General features: G+C 39.1%; 1 protein-coding gene across 1 annotated transcript in view; it reads left to right on the top strand.

Moving 5' to 3' along the window:
- Nucleotides 1-20,611, top strand: part of LOC148149929 (semaphorin-5A-like) — a 65,334-nt gene that overhangs the window by 32,197 nt on the left and 12,526 nt on the right. Inside the window, exons 5-10 of the mRNA XM_087986888.1 lie at nucleotides 5,439-5,501; nucleotides 7,094-7,192; nucleotides 10,609-10,822; nucleotides 13,014-13,299; nucleotides 14,578-14,707; nucleotides 14,886-15,090. Of these exons, the coding sequence (XP_087843014.1) occupies nucleotides 5,439-5,501; nucleotides 7,094-7,192; nucleotides 10,609-10,822; nucleotides 13,014-13,299; nucleotides 14,578-14,707; nucleotides 14,886-15,090 (997 nt within the window). The remainder of the gene's footprint in view (nucleotides 1-5,438; nucleotides 5,502-7,093; nucleotides 7,193-10,608; nucleotides 10,823-13,013; nucleotides 13,300-14,577; nucleotides 14,708-14,885; nucleotides 15,091-20,611) is intronic.

The raw sequence follows: 20,611 nt of genomic DNA, 5'->3' as shown, positions 1-20,611 counted from the left end.
GGTATTGCTATTCAGGAAGGTAGGAAAAGAAAAATCAGGAAACTACAGACCAGTCAGTCTGACCTCAGCGGTGGAGATACATGGAAGCAATTTTGAGGAACAGAATTAATCTACACTTGGAGAGGCAGGGATTAGCATGAACAGTTAGTGTGGCTTTGTTAAGGAAAGCCATGTCTGACAACTAGTTTGAATTTTTTGAAGAGGTGACCAGGTGTGTAGATGAGCCACAAGCATAGTATCACACACACACACACCCAACTGGTGCATGGAGTTCAGGGCTTATTCAAAGCAGTTAGTGGGGGACAAATTTATGTGATATTTAAATTAACCTTGGGTGAGAGTATTGCATTCTGATATGGATGAGGCCTGTGTTGCATTAAGTGCTGCAAGTGATGATAATCGTGCATACAAGTGTTTATTGATAGGATGGGGCTATAATATGTTCATAATTAACTGGAAATTGAAATAAATTATCACCAATGTGTTGTAGTTAAATATGTTGTATTGAAGAATGTTATATTCAAGCCTCCTGTAGTATGGTGGACAATAGACAACTAACTTCATGAATAAAATATATGTGCTGTGCATTTTACCCACTCATAGATACAATTTCTTCCAAAGCAACTTGTATATTGAGTGTAGACTAGCTGGTGAGAACCATTATAGTCATAATGATTGAGAAAATTAATTATGAAGGGGTAGAGATAGAGATGTAAGTTTAAAATGTGGATTACATAGATGTACTGATCTTCTGAAAAGATGCTGTTGAATAAGTTGATATGGAAGTAAGGAAACAGAGCTTCAAAGAATTGGGTATCCTCAGAATGAAAGTTTGGCTGTATACCAAAATAACATTATAGGTGTAGAGAATACAACATAGTAGCAATTAAGGGGCAGTTACTGACATCTGCAACTGATAGTATCTCTTATAATTACAACTATTAAGTGATATAAACATTGATTGAAGTGTGCAGTTTTTACACATTTTTAATTATAGTCTGATAAATAATTTGGTCTGTGTCATCGTAATCCTATATAGTGTTGAGCTGAAATGGAAACCACATACGCTTCATTGAGGGCAGTAGGATTGTCGAGATGAATAGTGAAATACAGGTGTCCCCCCCCTTATCCACAGGTGATACGTTTCATGACCGAAACTGTGAATAGTAGTGAACTCTATCATTTATATGGGAAACTTACCTCCCCGGCAGTCCCCTGGAATTATTTCTGGAATGTTCCATGTAATATTTTCGGGCCGCGATAAATCACGGATAACTGAAACTGTGGAAAGCGAATCTGTGGAAATGGGCCTTGTACTGTATATGCTAAGTGTCTCAGAGCAAGCAGATGGAATATTAATTTGTTTCTATTATGTTAATTTTGACCTGTTGGTAACTTTTAACATTGACAAGGCATTAAAATACAGAAAGCTACGTACACCCAATGACCAGGGAGTTCAGAACAAGGGGTTTCAGTCTGAGGATAGTTAGCCGGCCATTTAAGAGTGAGATGAGGAAAGGGTGATGAACCTGTGGACGTCTCTGCTACAGAAAGCAGCTGAGCCTAAAGATTGAATTAGATATACAGGTTGTTCACTGATAGTGCGGTAGTGGCATTCCTCTGCCATGTTGTGTTATAGAAAATTGTGCAACAGAAAATACAGGGTTAGGGACACCAGTTTAGTGAATCTGTCCATTTCTGGTCAGTTAAAGTGAAATTTCCCAATGTATTGTTGTATTCTGTCTCCTTGTGGAGTGGAGTTTATCTCAAACCCAGCTCTCTGCCATTAAACTTTGTGTAACTTCCAGAAGTAATTTTTTTGGTGCAAGTAAAATATCCTTTTTTTTGAGGGGGTCGCTGAAGGGTTGAGAGGTTTTGATGGGACTCGGGTTTCAGAGAATGAGGGGCTGAGACTCTGAGATCCTTCCCCACTCCCTATTCAAACAGAGACCGGGTGAACTTGGATCAGGCATAACTTGGGAATGCATGGGTGGGGAAAGATGAAGGTCACCAGTGGTCCATCCTTAGTTTCATACCTCACCCCTTCCACACACATGGGCTCCCTTCCCTTGTAAAGTTGCTATGTGTTAAAACTCCAGCAACTGAGCCTCTGCTTAACAAAAGGTCCTGCTTAATCTCCAACAGTTGCTGGACATCTCTGTATTTGCACCTTCTTTTGCCCCCTAACTCTCTCTCTCTCTGTGTTTCTGCTCCTCAGCCCCACCACACCAACTCCATGCATGGTCTCAGTAAGCGTTCCAGCAAAATATTCCAATGTTCACTTCCCCTACCTTAGTTGCAGATAGAAACAAGAAAATACACACATGCAGCCAACAATCAACATGCAATAGATGTGCTGGCAGAGTAAATCACAACCAGCTGGTAATACAGGGAACAGAATCACATAACAGCAAACAAAAGTTCACTTTATAAAAAAAAGTCCGCAATTCACAAATCGCATTGCAGCCAAATCCCGTTTGCGAAATGCGCGTTATAGGAGAACTACCTCTAGCGTGTAAGTTAGCTCGCTGAGCTTGAAGGTTTGTTTTCAGATGTTTTGTCACCATACTAGGTAACATCATCAGTGAGAGTCTCTGGTAAAGCGCTGGTGATATGTCCCTCCTCTCTATTTACAGGTCTTGGTTTCTTAAAGTGGGTGATGTTATTTATAGTTCTTTATTTCAAGGGGAGGTAGACAGGATCTAAGTCGATGTGTTTATTGACTTAGTGGTGAGGGTCAGGAGGACTGGCTGATTTATTTCACTCCCTTGACTAAGCATGCTGAATAAAACATACATTGCTTTCTTTATTTTAAATATTAAATACATGAGCAAGTATTTTAGAGATTGAAACAGAAAATGCTGGAGAGAAACAGGGTTAGTATTTCGTGTCCTTCTTCGGACGTGTTTTAGAGGCTTCAATCAAACAGTTTCAGTGTTTGAAGTGCTATTTGTCTCCTGAGCACCAGTAGTTATGCTGCTAGGGAAGGTGGTTTAGATGAAAATAATGTCTGTGATACCATTTGTGTGCTTACCTCTAGTCATGTTGTTGATGGTTTCAGTCTGGGTGTTTTTAATTAAACTGTTCTGATATGATATGACATACTTCTGGAGCAGGTGGGACTTGAACACTGTCACAGCACCACAAAAGGCCCTTTTGTGTGAGTGTCAGAGGTATGGGAGTAAGCAAAATGTGATGCCAGTCAGCATTCAAAAATAATAGGAGGTCTGACCTGTCATTCATGATAACATCTCTATAGTGAATGCCTTCGCTTGAACACAGCTCGACAATACAGGAGACCTCCTGCCCACCTCAGAGATATGGAGCAGAGAGAACCAAGAAGATAGTCTCTCCACAGAGGAGGAGGGGAGAACTTTCAGCAGGAGGCTTTACCTATTGAGGGTCTTTAGAGAGTGTTTCTCCTCCCTGCATCTAGGCCAATGGCATTGGGTTCAGTGCCTGTGCTTCGCTCCTTGGAACTTGCACTCTCCGAGCAGCACATTGACCACGGCCCAGACTGTTTTCACCAGTGGATCCTGCCAGGTTGGAGCAGGTGACACAACAAACGTCTCCAGATCTCCAGCCATTTCTGAATGCAAAAGATCGTCAAAGCTTTGTGTGCAGAAAAGGGTTTTCTCCAGACGACCAGAAGCAGGCAAAGCACACCCATGATGTTTTCAGGAGAACAGACTTCCCCATAAAGCGAGGTGTCGTGACCTGCACCCACTTGACTTTATGGAAGCTGCATCTCAATAGGAAATGTATTGAAACCACAAAGTGTACCACTCACTTGTAGTTGTTGTACGACCACATCCAGCATATCATGCTAGAGAATGCACCTTATTCTGGAAACAGTCATGATACATTCATTCTGTGCCAGTCCACTGATCCAGTAATCCTTCCAGCAGAATGCTGAACTGGAAGGTAGCTGAATGGGTAAGGGCTATTCACTGTCCAGCCGGTTGATGAATCAGCTCCACAATTTCTCCATATATGGCCAGCAACAAGGCGCACCTTTGAGCAGGTCATCAGAGACAGGAAGCAACAATTTGCTGTCATCACTGCTCAGGAGAAGCAGTCCAGGACTCTTTGGACCATGTGGCCTGATTCCTGGTGGTGTGTTGTATTCTGTTAAACCTGGTTACCTGCCTTGTCACTAGCATTTTGCACATAGGGAGGAGAGGAGGAGGCAGCTGATGTATCCACTTTTCAGATGGTCATTCCATGAGAACACCATTAAACTGCAGTTCTCCCTCATGAAAACCCAAAGCACCATTGTTCACTATTTCTCCACTCAACCATCTTCCTGTGATGGACCATTGCTCTATTCCCCGCAGTGGCAATGTTGACATAAAAGCTGTGACTAAACAAGCTTTCCACAACAACATCTAATGTTCCAAGTAGTTCCCAACTAATTGCCCTTGTACCTTCTATTTGTGACTGTATTTTAGGTGTCTTTATCTGCCCTAGTGTTCCTGTGGTGTGTTACTTCAGTGCCTACAGTGTGGCTCCTGGAAGGTGCTGACCTTTACAGGTGGAGACAGCAAGTGGCTTTGCAGGATACCTGCAAGTTGACCTTGAGTGTCGAATTTTAGATTGCACTGCCTTGACACATCCGAGGAACTGCCTGACTTGCTGTGCTTTTCCAGCACCACTCTACTCTTGACTCTAATTTCCAGCACCTGCAGTACCCACTTCGGCCACAAGCGTGAAGAGTAGCAAGTGCTGGGAACACAAATCCTGGCCTTTTTCACAGAAGCAGTGTCAGCCCCTCTGTGGGAGCGGAGATCCCAGTAATGCCATGAAGTTATTGTAGGACAGGTTTCTACACAGCTGTGACACAATGAAAGCTCATTGGCGTTGGTATTGGCAGCCATGATGGCAGTGGTCTGAGTCCACATGGCAGCTAGTAGATATTTCATGGCTTGTGTCTGAGCTCCCATTATTAAAATTCAAATATTTTTCGGTGTTTGCAATGGAAGCTGAAGCATCAACCACCAGTATGTTCTCATGGCATTCTCCATTACTGGGAGGATGGACCTCATGCACTGGACAAAGCCATGTGCTAAACTTACATTGGATTCCTACATTTGCATTTGCATTTGCAATATATTGGAAAACTTGTGTTTGACTTCCCTTGCAATATTCAGCTATGCCATTTGTGTAGGAATTAAAGGACATCTATTTGCAGTCCTTGTTGATGTCAATAAATGAAGTCTGTCACACCACACCATTGCATCAATTAATTTGAAGTGTTTTCAATGTGTGTATGTGGCTACCTTAAATTTGTGGCATTACTTTTCACAAAGTCAATGAGATATTTCATAATTACAGCAATCATTGGTCAGGATACAGTCAGCGGAGGCTCTGAGAAATGTGTTACTGAGCCGGATGTTGCCTTAATTGTAACCTTGTGGTATTTCTCCTCCTTTCTTCAGGGAGTGGAATGGCTTCCAGATGAAACATCAAAAAAGAGTTGTTTCAGTAAAGGAAAAACGGAGGTAGGTGGTGATTATGCTGTAGGGAATAAGGCAATGTTTTGTACTGTGAGGTGAGTGGGAGCTCAGGCTGCTCCTTCACAGTTGGGTATTGTGCCAGCAGCCATGTAAGAATTTCTAGCCAGAACCATGGGCACATTTAGAAAGGCCCCACACTGCATTTTAATACCATGCATACCAACCATTTATGATTGTAACATTTCTGAAATTTTAAAATTTAGAAGAAATATATCAGCACCTGTTATGGGGTACCCATGCTGCATCGCTTCTTAATATGTTAATGTAAGAGCTAGTTTCCAATCTGGGTACAGTGGTTTCAGGTCTGTATTGAAATAATTATCATTGGCATTCAACACTTGTCTAAATATCTCATCCTTTGTAATTAGCTATATATAGAAAGTAATACTTGATATTCTTCTTGATTTTCCCTCAAACCGAAATTTAATTTCTTCATCATTTGGATAACAATACTTCACTCCTTTAAAACAAACTAAGTTTGTGATTGCACACTGGGTGAAGCTATTTTAGATACAGCAAAGGAAGAACTGGAGGACCATGACAGTTTCAAAACCAAAGTTTATAATTTTACACAGTGAGCTGTATTTTTAAATGCCACATTTTAAACTCAATACTGCGTAAATTCAAATTCTTTTGACTGAAAGGCTTTAGCCCTAACACAGGTGAAGATAAACTGTCGCCAACTGACTGGGGTGTAAAGGTTACCCTTATTCCAAGTAAAGCATAAAAATGATGGAACTCCTGAGATGGAATATTATTGTATGAGTAAAGTTTGGGTCGATTAGGCCCATATTCACAACGGTGTAGTAGCATGTTAAGGATTTGCGTTGAACCATATAATTTTCTGACTGAGTTGGACAGACTGGATTCAGGATATTTTCCTCATCTTGGGGGACCACAATTAGTCATCGTGGTCTCAGGATATGGAGTAGGCATTTGGGACTAAGATGAGGAGAAAATGCTTTACTCAGGGTGGTGAGCCTGTGGAATTCTCAACCACCCAGGACTGTGGAGGTCAAGTCACTGAGTATATTTAAGAAAAAAATTGATCAATTCCTAGATGCTAATGGAATGGGTCTGGGGAGAGGGCCGAATTATGGTGTTGAGATCAAGGATCAGTCATGACCATCCTGAATGCTGGAGCAGATTTGATGGACTGAATAACCACTCCTGCTCCCATTTCCTTTATTTCTTTGAACTAAGGATCTCTTGCATCCTTGATCTGCTTTGAGTCAGCTTTATTATAGCATCAAATTAGCATTGGGGTATCAGGAATATATGTTGATTACTGTCAATCCATCTCAGTTACATAAAACACCCACATAACCCTCTATACAACCTGATATGTTCACTGAATGATACCAAAATTGCTGTGAATGTACCATCTTTACAAATAAAGAAAGAAATCTTAAAGATTCAGTCAGTGCCAATAACTGAGATGTGATTTTTTCAATTCATTAAATCGCATAATAATAATTTTCATTGTGGTCTGCCATTATATGACAGTTGAAAGAATGGAATGCAAGCTAAAACTTTCATATTTTAGTGATTTCATTTGTATTAAAACTTCATTTCAGGAGGAATGTCAGAATTATATCCGGGTGCTCCTCATAAACAGCACCAAGATCTTCACTTGTGGCACGAATGCATTTAATCCAATATGTACCTCTCGGCCGGTAATTTGTTCTTTGCATTTTAAATTACATGTTTATAATGAAGTGAGATTGTGATTGATTACATTCAAATATACATCATTTAAATTTACATTTATAATATATCACAAAACTATACCTGATGTGATTTGTTTTCAATCTTCATGTCATTTCTTTGAAATTTAGTTCAAAACAGAATAAATTTATTTTAATTGTGTATCCATTTTGAACAGGCGAAAAAGGTGTACAAATATAAACATATGACTGTAATTTTGTCAATGGCATCTGGCAATGTTTTGATCCATGACAGAGCAGTTGAAGTGATTTATGGGGTGATACCAACATGAGTGATTTAATTATTAGGAAAATTACATGTATTCATAAAAATTATGATGTTAAAACAATGAAACAGAAGGCTCAGAATGTGAAGCAGAATCTGGGAATTTATACCATTCAGGTTGTTCCTTACAGTTCTACGGGCATTGGCATCCATAGATGAATCCTCTTTAATTGCTTCTTTGCTAAGAAAGTGTGTCATAGGGAGTTCCAGCTTCTCCAGCTGGTTGTATACAGGTTATGTGATCTCATTGCCTGTTAGTACAGAATTTAAAGCTTACTAAAAAGAAACACAAAATCAAAGCCTTTCATCTTGCATTCATCAGGAGTGGGACACAAGAACCTAATCTTTGACAGAGGACACCAATTTATATAGTATAGGAAAAAAAGTGCTGATTATTTGAATAATGGTTGGCATGGATCAGGATCTATTAACTGTTGGTCTTATCTGTTGATTAACCTCAGATCAGGCAGATAGCCTCTGATTAGTCAGGTTTTTGGCACAAGGAACACAGAAGTCTCAAACATCCTTTCTATATAAAAAAAGAGTCTCTGGGTCAGATATGTAAATGACACCTTTGTAATCATTAAAACACAGAAATAGAGAACACACACCGGATCATCAACACCACACTCACAGGAATCCGATTCACTAGAGAGGAAGAAAAGGACAACCAACTCCCATTCCTAGACGTGATGGTACAGAGAACACCTAGCGGAGAATTCACCACAAAGGTTTACAGGAAAGCCACACACACAGACCAAGTCCTAAACTACGAAAGCAACCACCCCAACACACACAAAAGAAGTTGCATCAAGACACTGTTCGAAAGGGCCACAACACACTGCAGTACACCAGAACTGCAAAAAGAGGAAGATGAACACCTATACAATGTATTCGCCAAAAACGGATACCCCCGCAATTTCATCAACAAATGCCTAAGGGAAAGACAACGGAATGAGGACATGCCACAACCCAAAGGACTAGCCACACTACCATACATCAAAAACATTTCTGAACTGACAGCCAGACTACTGCGACCACTAGGACTCATAACAGCACGCCAAGTAACAGCCACTCTCAGACAACAACTCACCAGGACGAAGGACCCAATACCCAGAACATGAGCAAAACCAATGTAGTGTACAAAATCCCATGCAAGGACCGCACAAAACACTACATAGGACAAACAGGAAGACAGCTAATGATCTGCATCCATGAACACCAACGCGCCACGAAACAACATGACACACACTCAGATGACAAGCAACATGAGTTCGACTGGGACAACACTACTATTATCGGACAAGCCAAACAGAGAACAGCCAGGGAATTCCTAGAGGCATGGCACTCATCCACTGATTCAAGCAACAAGCATATCGACCTGGACCCAATATACCGGCCACTGCAGCGGACAGCTGGAACTGACAACCGGAAGCGGCAGATTCAAACCACTACAAATGCCGAAGGAAACATCACAGAGGAGCTTCACAGGAGGCTCCCAAGCACTGAGGATGTCACCTAGAATGTCTGCAACACAAATTCCCAGCTCGGCGAACAGAAGCACAACCTTTCTGTGTATGCTAAAGAAGCTTGCATATACCTTACACCTATTGCATTGAGAAAGGATTATGCAGACTACAAATCCTACTGCATTCCCCATGGCAACATCTTGACCAATCAGAGGCTACTTGCTTGGTTTGAAGTAATCAACTGGCTAAGATTGTCACTTAACAGATTCAGCATAATCTCAATGACAAGATCACCATCTCCTATATAAATTGGTGTCCCAATGACTGTTTGTCTTTTTAGCAATGTTATTCAAAATAATATGGCTATTGTCCTTAAATCTAGAAGGGTTAGCAATGGATTTGTTGTAAAAAGCTAGATAATATAATCCAGTATACCATGAGGAAATTGATGTGGTCCTGGGATTGTGTTTGCTTTAACTAGAAAATAATAGGCACTGCCTTTTCTTGACATTAGGGTAGTTTTTCAAAGAGGTTACCACTAAAAATGGTTAGGAATAAGAATTTATTTCCTTCAAGTTGATAGTAATTAGCCCTATGTACATTTTTAAAGAGTTTGTTACTTGAAGGCAGTTATTTAATACTTGGCAAATAGTTTTGCCATCTTTTATCCCAACTTTCTCTGTGTTGAAAGTCAAATTGTGATTGACAGATTAGGTAACATATTATTCTTTTTTTTGAAGCATTTATGAAACAAAAAAACTCTGGTCTCTGTGTCAACCATGAAGACCAAAATGACATTTGTTTTAGAAGTTTCCATGACTCAAGATTGTCTTGAATTATCAGACAGATTTCCATTAGTGTGGTTGGCTTGGAAATTCAAGTTACAGCACTGGTTAATTGTGTATTTTTCTGAATTTAGATCTGAATTGGAGATGGCCATGACTGCTATCTGCAATTGGAAAAATGTGAGCAAGTGTGCTTTCCTTTGGTATCCTTTAGCATTATTAGCCCCATCCCTAACAAAAGGATGTAGGTATATAACAGAAATGATTATTTTAGATTTAATTGATCAAATGCTCGTTTAAACATGAGGACCATATTGTAACTGAAGATTGCAATGCAATACAAATGTTGAATTGAACTATGCATACAAGTTGTCTCTGCAGTCCTGCTGAAAAGCAGTGAATGAAGGGAAATTTGAGTGATGGGACTTTTCCTTATCTTATCACTCTGACCAGCTAATGCATTGCACAGCTACTGCTGATCACTTCTTCCTTACAGGGACAGAGCCCAGATTCCCATAAAATTCACTTCTTTTCCATCCTCATTCTGCTGCTTCCTGGGGCTGCCACCAGTGGTCAGAGACTTTTGGAGAGCTGCTATTCTTTTAAAGTGTATTTTCATGTACTTCAATAGAATCCCTACTATAACATCTACTTTGTACACAAGCAACAATATGAAGCCTAGAGTTTAATTACACAGGTAGCTACTATCTGAAATGGTATAAAGGAGTGCCCATTGACACTTTGGAACATGTCTATTGCAGAGTGGAACTGCTATGATCAAGAATGTTAAAATGTGTTGAAAGTGGTCAATTCTTACATTTTTATTGAAATGCTTACTTTCTGCAGCTAACTGACTTGACAGCAATCCATGATGGCATCAGTGGCATGGCTCGCTGTCCATACAATCCACATCTGCCTTTCACTGCTCTAATTACATCCACTGGAGAACTGTATGCTGCCACAGCCATGGATTTCCTAGCAAGAGACGTTGGCATCTATCGAAGCCTGGGTGGGCTTCCTCCTCTGCGCACGGCTCAATACAACTCAAAATGGCTGAATGGTGAGCTGCGACAGGGAAAGACTCTTGTGGTATCAGAGTGTAATACAAAAAAATTATGAACCTAATGATCCTTAAAGCCTTTGAATATTACTGGAACAATACTGGTTGGAAAACTCGAGCAACTTTATACAAGGATCCGTTTTCTGAGGCCGTCCCACCAGGGAATTAGTACAATTGAATAGCATGGTGCCTGATTTTCCAAGCGATGGTTTGGGACCCAACATGTGCCAATTCCAGCATGTAGAGGGTATATTTCAAAATGAAAATTCAAAATGAAATTAAATTAGAAAATATTCAGACTGAATGTTCCAGCTTTAAGCAAAAGTCTGTATGCCCCCTGTCAATATAAACTGCAAATCCTGGTACTTGAGTAAAATGGCAGTATTAATTGTTGTTAAAGGTCTTTAGACTAGAAATTTCAATTGTGCAATGATTACAGCACATGAAATTACTGCATCAGGAGTAGTGGGTTGCAATAATTCCTTTCATCTTTGCTAAACTGTGTCAGTTTTCACACTTTTAAATAGCCAAACGTCTATGTTATAATTTCTTTGCAATTCTAATTCCATTTTGATTAATTCAGTCAATCAACTAGTTGTTAATTTTGCTTTTTTGGATTTTTTTTCCTGCTAATGTTTTAATTCATCTTTCTTATTTGCTACTTATTTAAGCCCTGCTGTACAAAAGTGAGAGATTGAATATTTCTTTGGGAGTTCCAAATGCATTGTACTGTTTTTCCAAAAAGGGAAGTTCACAAAGGGTTAATGAATACATTATGTTACTTCAGACCCACATTGTTGGAGGTTCCCACAATTACCTGGAGAGTTCACAGGAGACCTCTGCATTGAAAAGTGGCTGCTGTCAAATTGTATCATCCGCTGAAGAATAATGAGCAAACAGGATGTAGATGTTCTTTACTTTGACAGCATGATGACTGCAACTTGAAGCTTTCAAGCTATGGCATCCTTCCAACCAATTACAAGGGGTACCTGCTATATTGGTGGTTTACACCTGCATTAAGCAGCCACATTTACGCCAACTAACAACTTCATTATTTTTGCCGTAGGAAGGAAGCATCAGCTAAATAGGGCATTGAGTAATAGTGCAGATTGTGGTGTATGTTACCAATGTGGGTATTAGAATTTTTCATATTTAGTCTAAAGCCATTTTTTATTTGTTCATGAGATAGATAAAACAATTTACTGTGGGATTAATGCACTGGGGAAATTTTGGTTTCACTTCAGTATATTGAGATTTCAGGGATTGGCTATTTCAATTATCAGTTAATTATTTCATGTGTTAAGTTATTTTTTAGTTAGCACACCAGATTTTCTGTTGCACCCAGCATTTTCTTTCTGGATCTTTGCAACATATATTGTCAGGGGCAGACAACATGTATATGGCAATGGCCAAGTACAGACTTCTCAGTTTGCCCAAGTTTAACATGGTGCTGCAACTTAGCAAAATTCACTACTTGATAAATAAAATTAACGTTGGTGTTAATAGTACGAGGCCCTCTTACTTCTTTGCCATGAGTTCAGCATAAGACATACTGGGAATATTATTTTACCTTATATATTTTAGTTCTGAAGTTAGCCCTGACAAACCATTGTGCTTATTAAAGCACAGTGGCTCCAAAAATCATCAATAGGCAGAATTTGTTCGTTTGTTCGAACCCTGGAAAGATGTCAAAGGCTAAATGGGGCATATCTCAATCATCTTCATTAGTTGTAAAGGGGGAAGGGCCTTCATTTATCTTCTTTAAAAACAAATTGTGTGCAGGGACTGAGATGTGGCTTGGACCTCCAAATCGAGGAATTTGTTTTATTGTTGCCATTTTTCCAGTTGGCCTCTTTTATTCAGTGTCATGTGACTTGGGCTGCCTGGGAACTGTTAATGCAGGAATTGAAGGTTCAGCCACATTAATCATTGTGCCACTTTGACTCATGCTAAGTAAATGTCCCCTTACTAACTTCATAAACTTGGGTATGGTCTACATTGTAAGACAGCATTGGACACAATGACAATGTTGTGTCTGAGATTATGCCAAGTGAATTTTGTAACTGTTATTATATTAGTTTTTATATAATGATGTGACTTGAATGGAAAAATAATTCTACTCTAGGAGCTACAGAAAAATGTACAATGTCCAAAAAGTGTCATGACTGTGATTTTTGTTACTTTTTTGCAGAACCAAATTTTGTGTCATCTCATGAAATTGGAACATTCACGTATTTTTTCTTTTGGGAGTATACAGTAGAAATTGACTGTGGAATAAATATTTTCCCCAGAGTGGCCAGAATGTGTAAAAATGATATTGGAGGGCAATTTATCCTGGAGAATACCTGGACAACCTTTATGAAAGCTCGATTAAATTGTTCTCGCCCTGGTGTAGTTCCTTTTTATTACCAGGAGGTGATAAGCACTTTCTTTTTACCTGAGCAAGACATCCTATCTGGAATCTTCACCACTAACATGTAAGTGACTATGAAAACATTACCCACTTTTGTATGAGGTAGCTAGCCTAAATCTGTAGTTTGGAAAATACTGAAATCTATTATTAGTAGCAGGCCAATTACAAAATCATAATAGTGTCAATGAGAGTTATCATGGCTTTGTGACAGGGAAACTGTGTTTGATAAATTTATTAGAGATTTTTCTGGATGTAACAATCAGATTAATGAATGATGATGTATCTGAATTTCATCTGACTAAGGGTGAAGGTACTGACAGTATTGCAACCAAATTTGCTGCTGGTGCAAAGATAGGAAATAATTTGCAATGAAGAATCAAAAAGCTTGCAAAGGGGTATAGGCAGTTTTAAGTTTTAAATAAACATTTCGTGTATGGAGTATAATGTGGAAAAATGTGACATTATCCACTTTGGCAAGAAGAATTGAAAGGCAGAATGCCATCTAACAACAGAGAGAGAGATTGCAGAACTCTGGAGCATAGAGGGATTTGGGTGCTCTCAAAAATGAAGCGTTGAGGTAATCAGGAAAATCAAACAGAGTCTTGCCCTTTATTGCAATGTGACTAGATTATAAAAGTAGGAAGATCTTGCTACAGCTCGAAAGGGCATTGGTGAGACTGAGTCTAGAGGTTTGGTAAACTTACTTAAGGGGAGACATACTTGCATTGGATGCAATTCAGAGACGGTTCATTAGACTGATTCCTGTGATGAGGGTTTGTCTTTTGCGGAAATGTTGAGTAGTTTGGACCTGCAATCCCTGGAGTTCAGAAGAATGAGAAGGAATCTTTTGAAACATGTCTGATTCTGAGGGGTCTTGACAGTAGATGCTGAATGGAGGTTTCCTCTAATGGGGGACTCTAGAACTAGTGAACAAGGGGTTTCCCATTCAGGAGAGATGAAGAGGTATATTTTCTGTAAAGGTTGTTAGTATATTGAGTGGCCTTCCCACATGAACAGTGGAGCCTGGTCATGAAGTACATTCAAGACTGTGTTGGAGAGAGTTTTTCTTGATGAAGGAGTTAATAGTAATGGATGGCAGGCAGGAAAATCCAGCTCTGATCTTTTGAATAGTGGAGCAGACTTGAGAGGCAAATGGCGTCCTCTGCTCCTATTTCTAATGTTCATAACAGACAACTGTTATTGCTTGTAATGTTCTGTCGTGATGCATCTTTATCTTTCAGATGTTGCACCCATATTTACTGGTATAGAATAAAAATGATATTAAAACGTAAAGTAATATTTGTTGATATTATTTAATTATACATGGGCATATTTCCTACAGCAATGGTTTAGCGTTTTCAGCTGTCTGCATGTTTAATCTGAAAGCCATTAATCAAGCTTTTGCTGGACCATTCAAGTTACAGGAAAATTCAGCATGGCAAACTGTTTCCAATCCTAATCCTAATTTTCAGGTATTTATGACTCAATTGATATAAAAATTTTCATGATTTTATGGAAGTAATTTTTCAGATACTGCTGGAAGATTCTGAGAATTACTTCTTAATTTCAATGATTGCTCATTGTTCTTTTATTTGTGTTCCTTTGTAATTTTCAATAGATACTTACATTTTTTAATTTTTACTTTATTAGTGTGGTACTATTGATTCTGGTCCTTCTGTGAAGCTCACAGAGAGGAATCTCCAGGATGCTGAAAAGTTTATTCTTATGAATGAAGCTGTGCAGCCCACATCTTCAATGCCTGTCTTCCTGGAAAACAACAGTCGGTTTTCCCACATAGTTGTGGACATTGTGCAAGGAAAGGACATGCTTTTTCATGTTATGTACTTGGCCACAGGTAACACATGTTAACTCTCAGCTCATGAATAAATTGCATGATCTGAATTCATATTACTGTGTGAATGGTCGGCATTAATATTATTTAATATCAATCCACAAAACTTGGAGATTTGATAACATCTAGCAAAAATTCAACAATAGTTTTTACATATCTTGATGACACCCAATTCAACCCCTTAATCATCACTTTAAGCTCCTCCACTTTTGCCAAATTATCAGACTACTTGTCCAACAGCCAAGACAGAATGACCAGAAATTATCTCCAATTAAACATTGAGAAAACTCAAATTTTCATCAGTCCCTACCATAAACAGTGCTCCCTGGCTACTGACTACTTTTTCTCTTTGGCAATTGTCTTTGAGGCTAAATTAGACTTTTCACGACTTGTCACATTTGACGTCAAGGTGAATTTCCAACCACATAACTATATGATCACTACAACTGCCTATTTTGACCTCCATGACCTTGCCTGATACTTGTCCTGTCTCAGCCCATCCACTCCTGAAACTCTGCTGTCATAAGTGCACCACGTCCTCTTTGCTCATATCCCTATCCTGGCTGATCGACATTGGCTCCTGGTTAAGCAAAAACACAAGTGTAAAATTATCTATTTTGTTTTCAAATCCCTCCATTGCCTTGAACCCTCCTACCCCATTCGATACAACTTCCTCTAACCCATGATCTTTTGAAACATCTACATCTGACCTCCTGAATTTTCATTTTAATTGCTCCATCATTGGTGACTCTGGCTGTATTGCATGGACCTAAGCTCTAGACCTCTTTTCCCCAGTCGCTACACCTCCCACTTCTTTGTATTCTTTTAGACACTGTTAGTAGACACAATATAATTGGTAATTTATGTATAACATGTCACTTTAACAACAATCCATTTGCTTACATCTCAAATAGGATGAAGCTATCTGGTTGGTGGATAAATATATTATGTTTCATTTACATTTCTTTGATTTAAAATCATTATTGTTTGTTTTTGTGATTGTGCGGTTTGTAAACTTCCAGTTTCAGTCATTGTTATATCCAGTCACTCAAAACCATCCACCACTGGTATCAGAGGGTTGGGAAGGTACTTGTTTCAGTTGTTTCATGTCCAGTTGGTGGATAAAGCTCAGATACTGATAGTTACTGGCTCCTCGTCTTGCTATTAAGAATATAAGATGATAAGAAATAGGAGCAGGTACAAGCCATTCTGCCCCTTAAACTTGTCCTGCCATTGAACAAAATCATGGCTGATCTTACCCAGGCCTCAGGCCCACTTTGTGCCAGCTTATCATAGCCCTCAACTCCCTGATATTTAAAAAAAAAACTATCTACTTCCTCTTTAAATACTTTCAGTTTACTCTACATTGGAAATTGCGAAAACAGAGCCAGTGCAGTATATGCCCATGCCAAGTCATTTGCTGCTACGAATTTATCGCTGGTTTTGCTGCATTTATTACTCACATTAACTTGTTATTGATAATTTCTGAGGCAGATTGTCAACCCTCTTGAACGAAAGCAGTTGTCAGTCAACAAATTTATAAACAATATCATGGTTGGGAGAAAATAAGTATATATGAAATAGTACAATTTTGAAACAAAAACAGAAATTGCTGTTTTAGCAGGTTTGGCACATTTGTATACAGAGAAACAGAGTTAATGTTTTGGGTCCAGAGACCCTTCTTCTGAACTCGTTAATTGAAATGTTAACTCCTTCTCTCTCCACAGACGCTGCCAGATCTGCTTTCCAGGAATTTCTGTTTTTGTTTCAGATTCACCATCCACAGTTGTTTGGTTTTTTGTTTAGAATATAATTTTGACTTTGGCCAATGGTGTAAAAGAGGAGAGATAGATTCAGTTGCATTGTACATCTCTTCCGATCACTTGGTAATATTATATACACTTTAAATTATTAAAGATAAAATGACCTGCTGTCTTGCCCGTTTTACCTAACTCATAAACACAGTTATATTTACTAACAATACAATTACACTAGTCTACTTGTGACAGCAATCCCAGCGCAATCGTCCATTAGAATAACGTTCTGTACGTCGAGAGTAAAGAAAAATATTAAATCACAGTTGAAATTTAGTCATTGCAGAGTGAAACAAAATGAACAGCAGATTGACTTGAGTAGAAGTTCAGTTTCACATCATCTGAATTAAAGATGCTTATACGTATCAGTGGTGCTACATCTTTACAAATTAGCTTGTTTAGTTGAGATAAATAATTTACCGTGCCATTTTGGTGTCCATGACATATATTATCCATGTTTCCTGTCTATTTCTGTGTTGATCAGGTAAAGGCTTTCCATTCCAGTGAATTAATCCGAATATTTTAACATTGAATGGATTTATACAGATATGCAAAGCAAATTCTGGTTCATAATTAGGTTGTCTCATATAAAGAAAAGTCATTTATGAGAGCAAGTGTTTTGTGAAAGCTTAAATATATTTTAATTGTAAGGGTGCCGTTCATTATCTTCCACTGTTTCCTGCTGACATTTTTAGGAGAACCATTTTGTGGAGTTATATTAAACACAGGACTTAAGCTGTAGAGAGCTGAAATCGTTATGCCTAGTATTTAAATTTAAAATACCTGTTCATTGCAAATGTCTTTAGAATATAAGAACTAGAAGCAGGAGTAGGCTGTCTGGCCCTTCGAGCTTGCACCGCCATTCAATAAGATCATGGCTGATCTTTTCTTGGACTCAGCTCCAATTACACGTGTTTTCACTATATCCCTTAATTCCTTTATTTTTCAAAAAAGTATCTATCTTAGCTTTAAAAGTGATTACTGAAGTAGTGTCAACTACTTCTCTGGGCAAGTAATTCCACAGATTAACAATCTGCTGGGTGAAGAAGTTCCTTCTCAGTTTAGTTCTAAACCTGCTTCCTCTAATCTTGAGGCCATGCCCTCTTGTCCTAGTCTCACCTACCAGTGGAAACATCCTCTCTATTTCTATTTTATCAATTCCCTTCATAATTTTATATGTTTCTATAAGATCCCCCTCATTCTTCCAAATTCCAATGAATATAATCCCAACCTACTAAGTGTCTCCTCATAAGCCAACCCCCTCAACTCTGGAATCAACCTAGTGAACTTCCTCTGCACCCCCTCCAGTGCCAGTACATCCTTCCTTAAGTAAGGAGACCAAATCTGTGCACAGTACTCCAGGTGTGGCCTCACCAGCACCTTGTACAGCTGTGACATTACCTCTCTGCTTTTAAACTCAACCCTTTAACAATGAAGGACAAAATTCCATTTGCCTTCCTAATTACTTGTTGTACCTGCAGACCAACCTTCTGCGATTCATGCAAAAGGACACCCAGGTCCCTCTGCAAATCAGCACACTGCAAGTTTTTACCATTCAAGTAATAATCTATTTTGCTGTGACTCCTACCAAAATGTATGACTTCACATTTACTTACATTGTATTCCATCTGCCAGACCTTTGCCCACTCACTCAATGTTCCTCTGCAAAGTTTCACAGTCCTCTGCACACTTAGCTCTGCCACTCGTCTTAGTGTCATTGGCAACCTTTGCACCATACACCGTACGTGTGGTCCTCAATTCCAAATCATCTATATAAATTGTAAATAATTGTGGTCCCAACACCGATCCCTGAGGCACACCACTAGTCACTGATTGCCAGCCAAATAGCACTCATTTATCCCCACTCTTTGCTTCCTGTTAGTCAACCAATCCTCTATCCAAACTAATACTCTACCCCTAACACCATGCATTCTTATGCAGCAGCCTCATGTGCAGCACCTTGTCAAGGGCCTTTTGGAAATCTAGGTATACCACATCCACTGGGTCCCTATTGTCCACCTTGCTTGAAATGTCTTCATAGAATTCCAAAAGATTTGTGAAGCATGACCTGCCCTTTATGAACTCAGGCTGCGGCTGTACAAGAGGACAATTTATTTTGAGATGCCCTGCTATTTCTTCCTTGATAATAGATGCAAGCATCTTCCCCACTATAGAGGTTAAGCTCACTGGTCTATAATTCCCCATCTTTTGTCTACTTCTCTTTCTAAACACTAATGTCATATTTGCTATTTTCCTGCTGTTTTTGGCCACTTTGTATGCCTTCTATTTCACTTTGATAACCTGCCTTATTTCCTTAGACACCCATGGCAGATTACCCCTCCTCTTATAGTCCTTCCTGCTCTCTGGAAAACACTTTTGCTGAACACTTTGAAAAATTTCTTTGAAGATCCTCCACTACTCGTCAACTGTCATACCATAAAGTCTCTGTTTCCAATCTTACTTTAGCCAGGTCCTCCCTCATCCTATCATAGTCCCCCTTATTCAGTTCCAGGACCCTGGTCTTGGATTTTATCTTCACACTATCTAGCTGTATTTTAAATTCAACCATATTCTGATAACTTCTTTCTGAAGGATCCCTGACTATGAGGCCATTAATTATTCCTGTCTCATTACACAGGACCAGATGTAGGATAGCCTGCTCCTTCGTCAATTCTATTACATACTGTTCAAGAAAACTATCACTGATACACTCAACAAATTCCTCCTCAAGGGTCCCTGACCGAGCTGGTTTGACCAATCTCTGCAGATTAAAATCCCCCATGATAATAGCAGTAACATTTTTGCAGGCATTAGTTATTTCCTTATTTATTACCCACCCCAATGTGATGTTATTATTTGGTGGCCTATAGACTACGCCTATCAGTGATGTTTTCTTCTTGGAATTCCTAATATCCATCCAAATGGATTTGACTTCATGCTCCATAAAACCTATATCATCTCTCAGGAATTCCTGATGAAGGGCTTATGCCCGAAACATCAATTCTCCTGCTTTCAGATGCTGTCTGACCTGCTGTGCTTTTCCAGCACCACACTGATCTTTAGCATCTGCAGTCCTCACTTTCTCCTATTTGACTGTTTACTGCCAACAAGTGGTGATATCCTGGTTCAGGTATATTGTTTTGACTGGATGTTATCTCCACAAGTGAAGCTGAAAATATGACTAATACGTAACAAAACCACAAGTGGAATATGTCCAGCTCTTTATGTGAAGATAGTTATCATATCTTGTTTCTGCCATTGATCTAATTACAAAACATCAATCAGGTTATAAATTGTTAAATACTTTGTTCAGGGACAGAAAAATCAATTCCACATATATTGGAATAAAGTAATACTGTAGAAATATGTTTTCTCCTTTCATATTGTAATGGAATTGGTGAAGAATGCACATTTTTATTCCACTGAGAATATGGGCTTGATTTTTCTCCAGTATTCTGCCCAATACTATAAGACCATAAGACATAAGAGCGGAAGTAAGTCCATTCGGCCCATCGAGTCCACTCTGCCATTCAATCATGGCTGATGGGAATTTCAACTCCACTTACCCGCATTCTCCCCGTAGCCCTTAATTCCTTGTGACATCAAGAATTTATCAATTTCTGCCTTGAAGACATTTAGCGTCCCAGCCTCCACTGCACTCAGCGGCAATGAATTCCACAGGCCCACCACTTTCTGGCTGAAGAAATGTC

Source organism: Chiloscyllium plagiosum, unplaced genomic scaffold (assembly GCF_037043375.1).
Source record: "Chiloscyllium plagiosum isolate Xiang-an unplaced genomic scaffold, Cpla_swu_hap1 HiC_scaffold_5, whole genome shotgun sequence".
NCBI classification, from domain to species: Eukaryota; Metazoa; Chordata; class Chondrichthyes; order Orectolobiformes; family Hemiscylliidae; genus Chiloscyllium; species Chiloscyllium plagiosum.
This window is presented reverse-complemented; position numbering and strand designations above follow the sequence as displayed.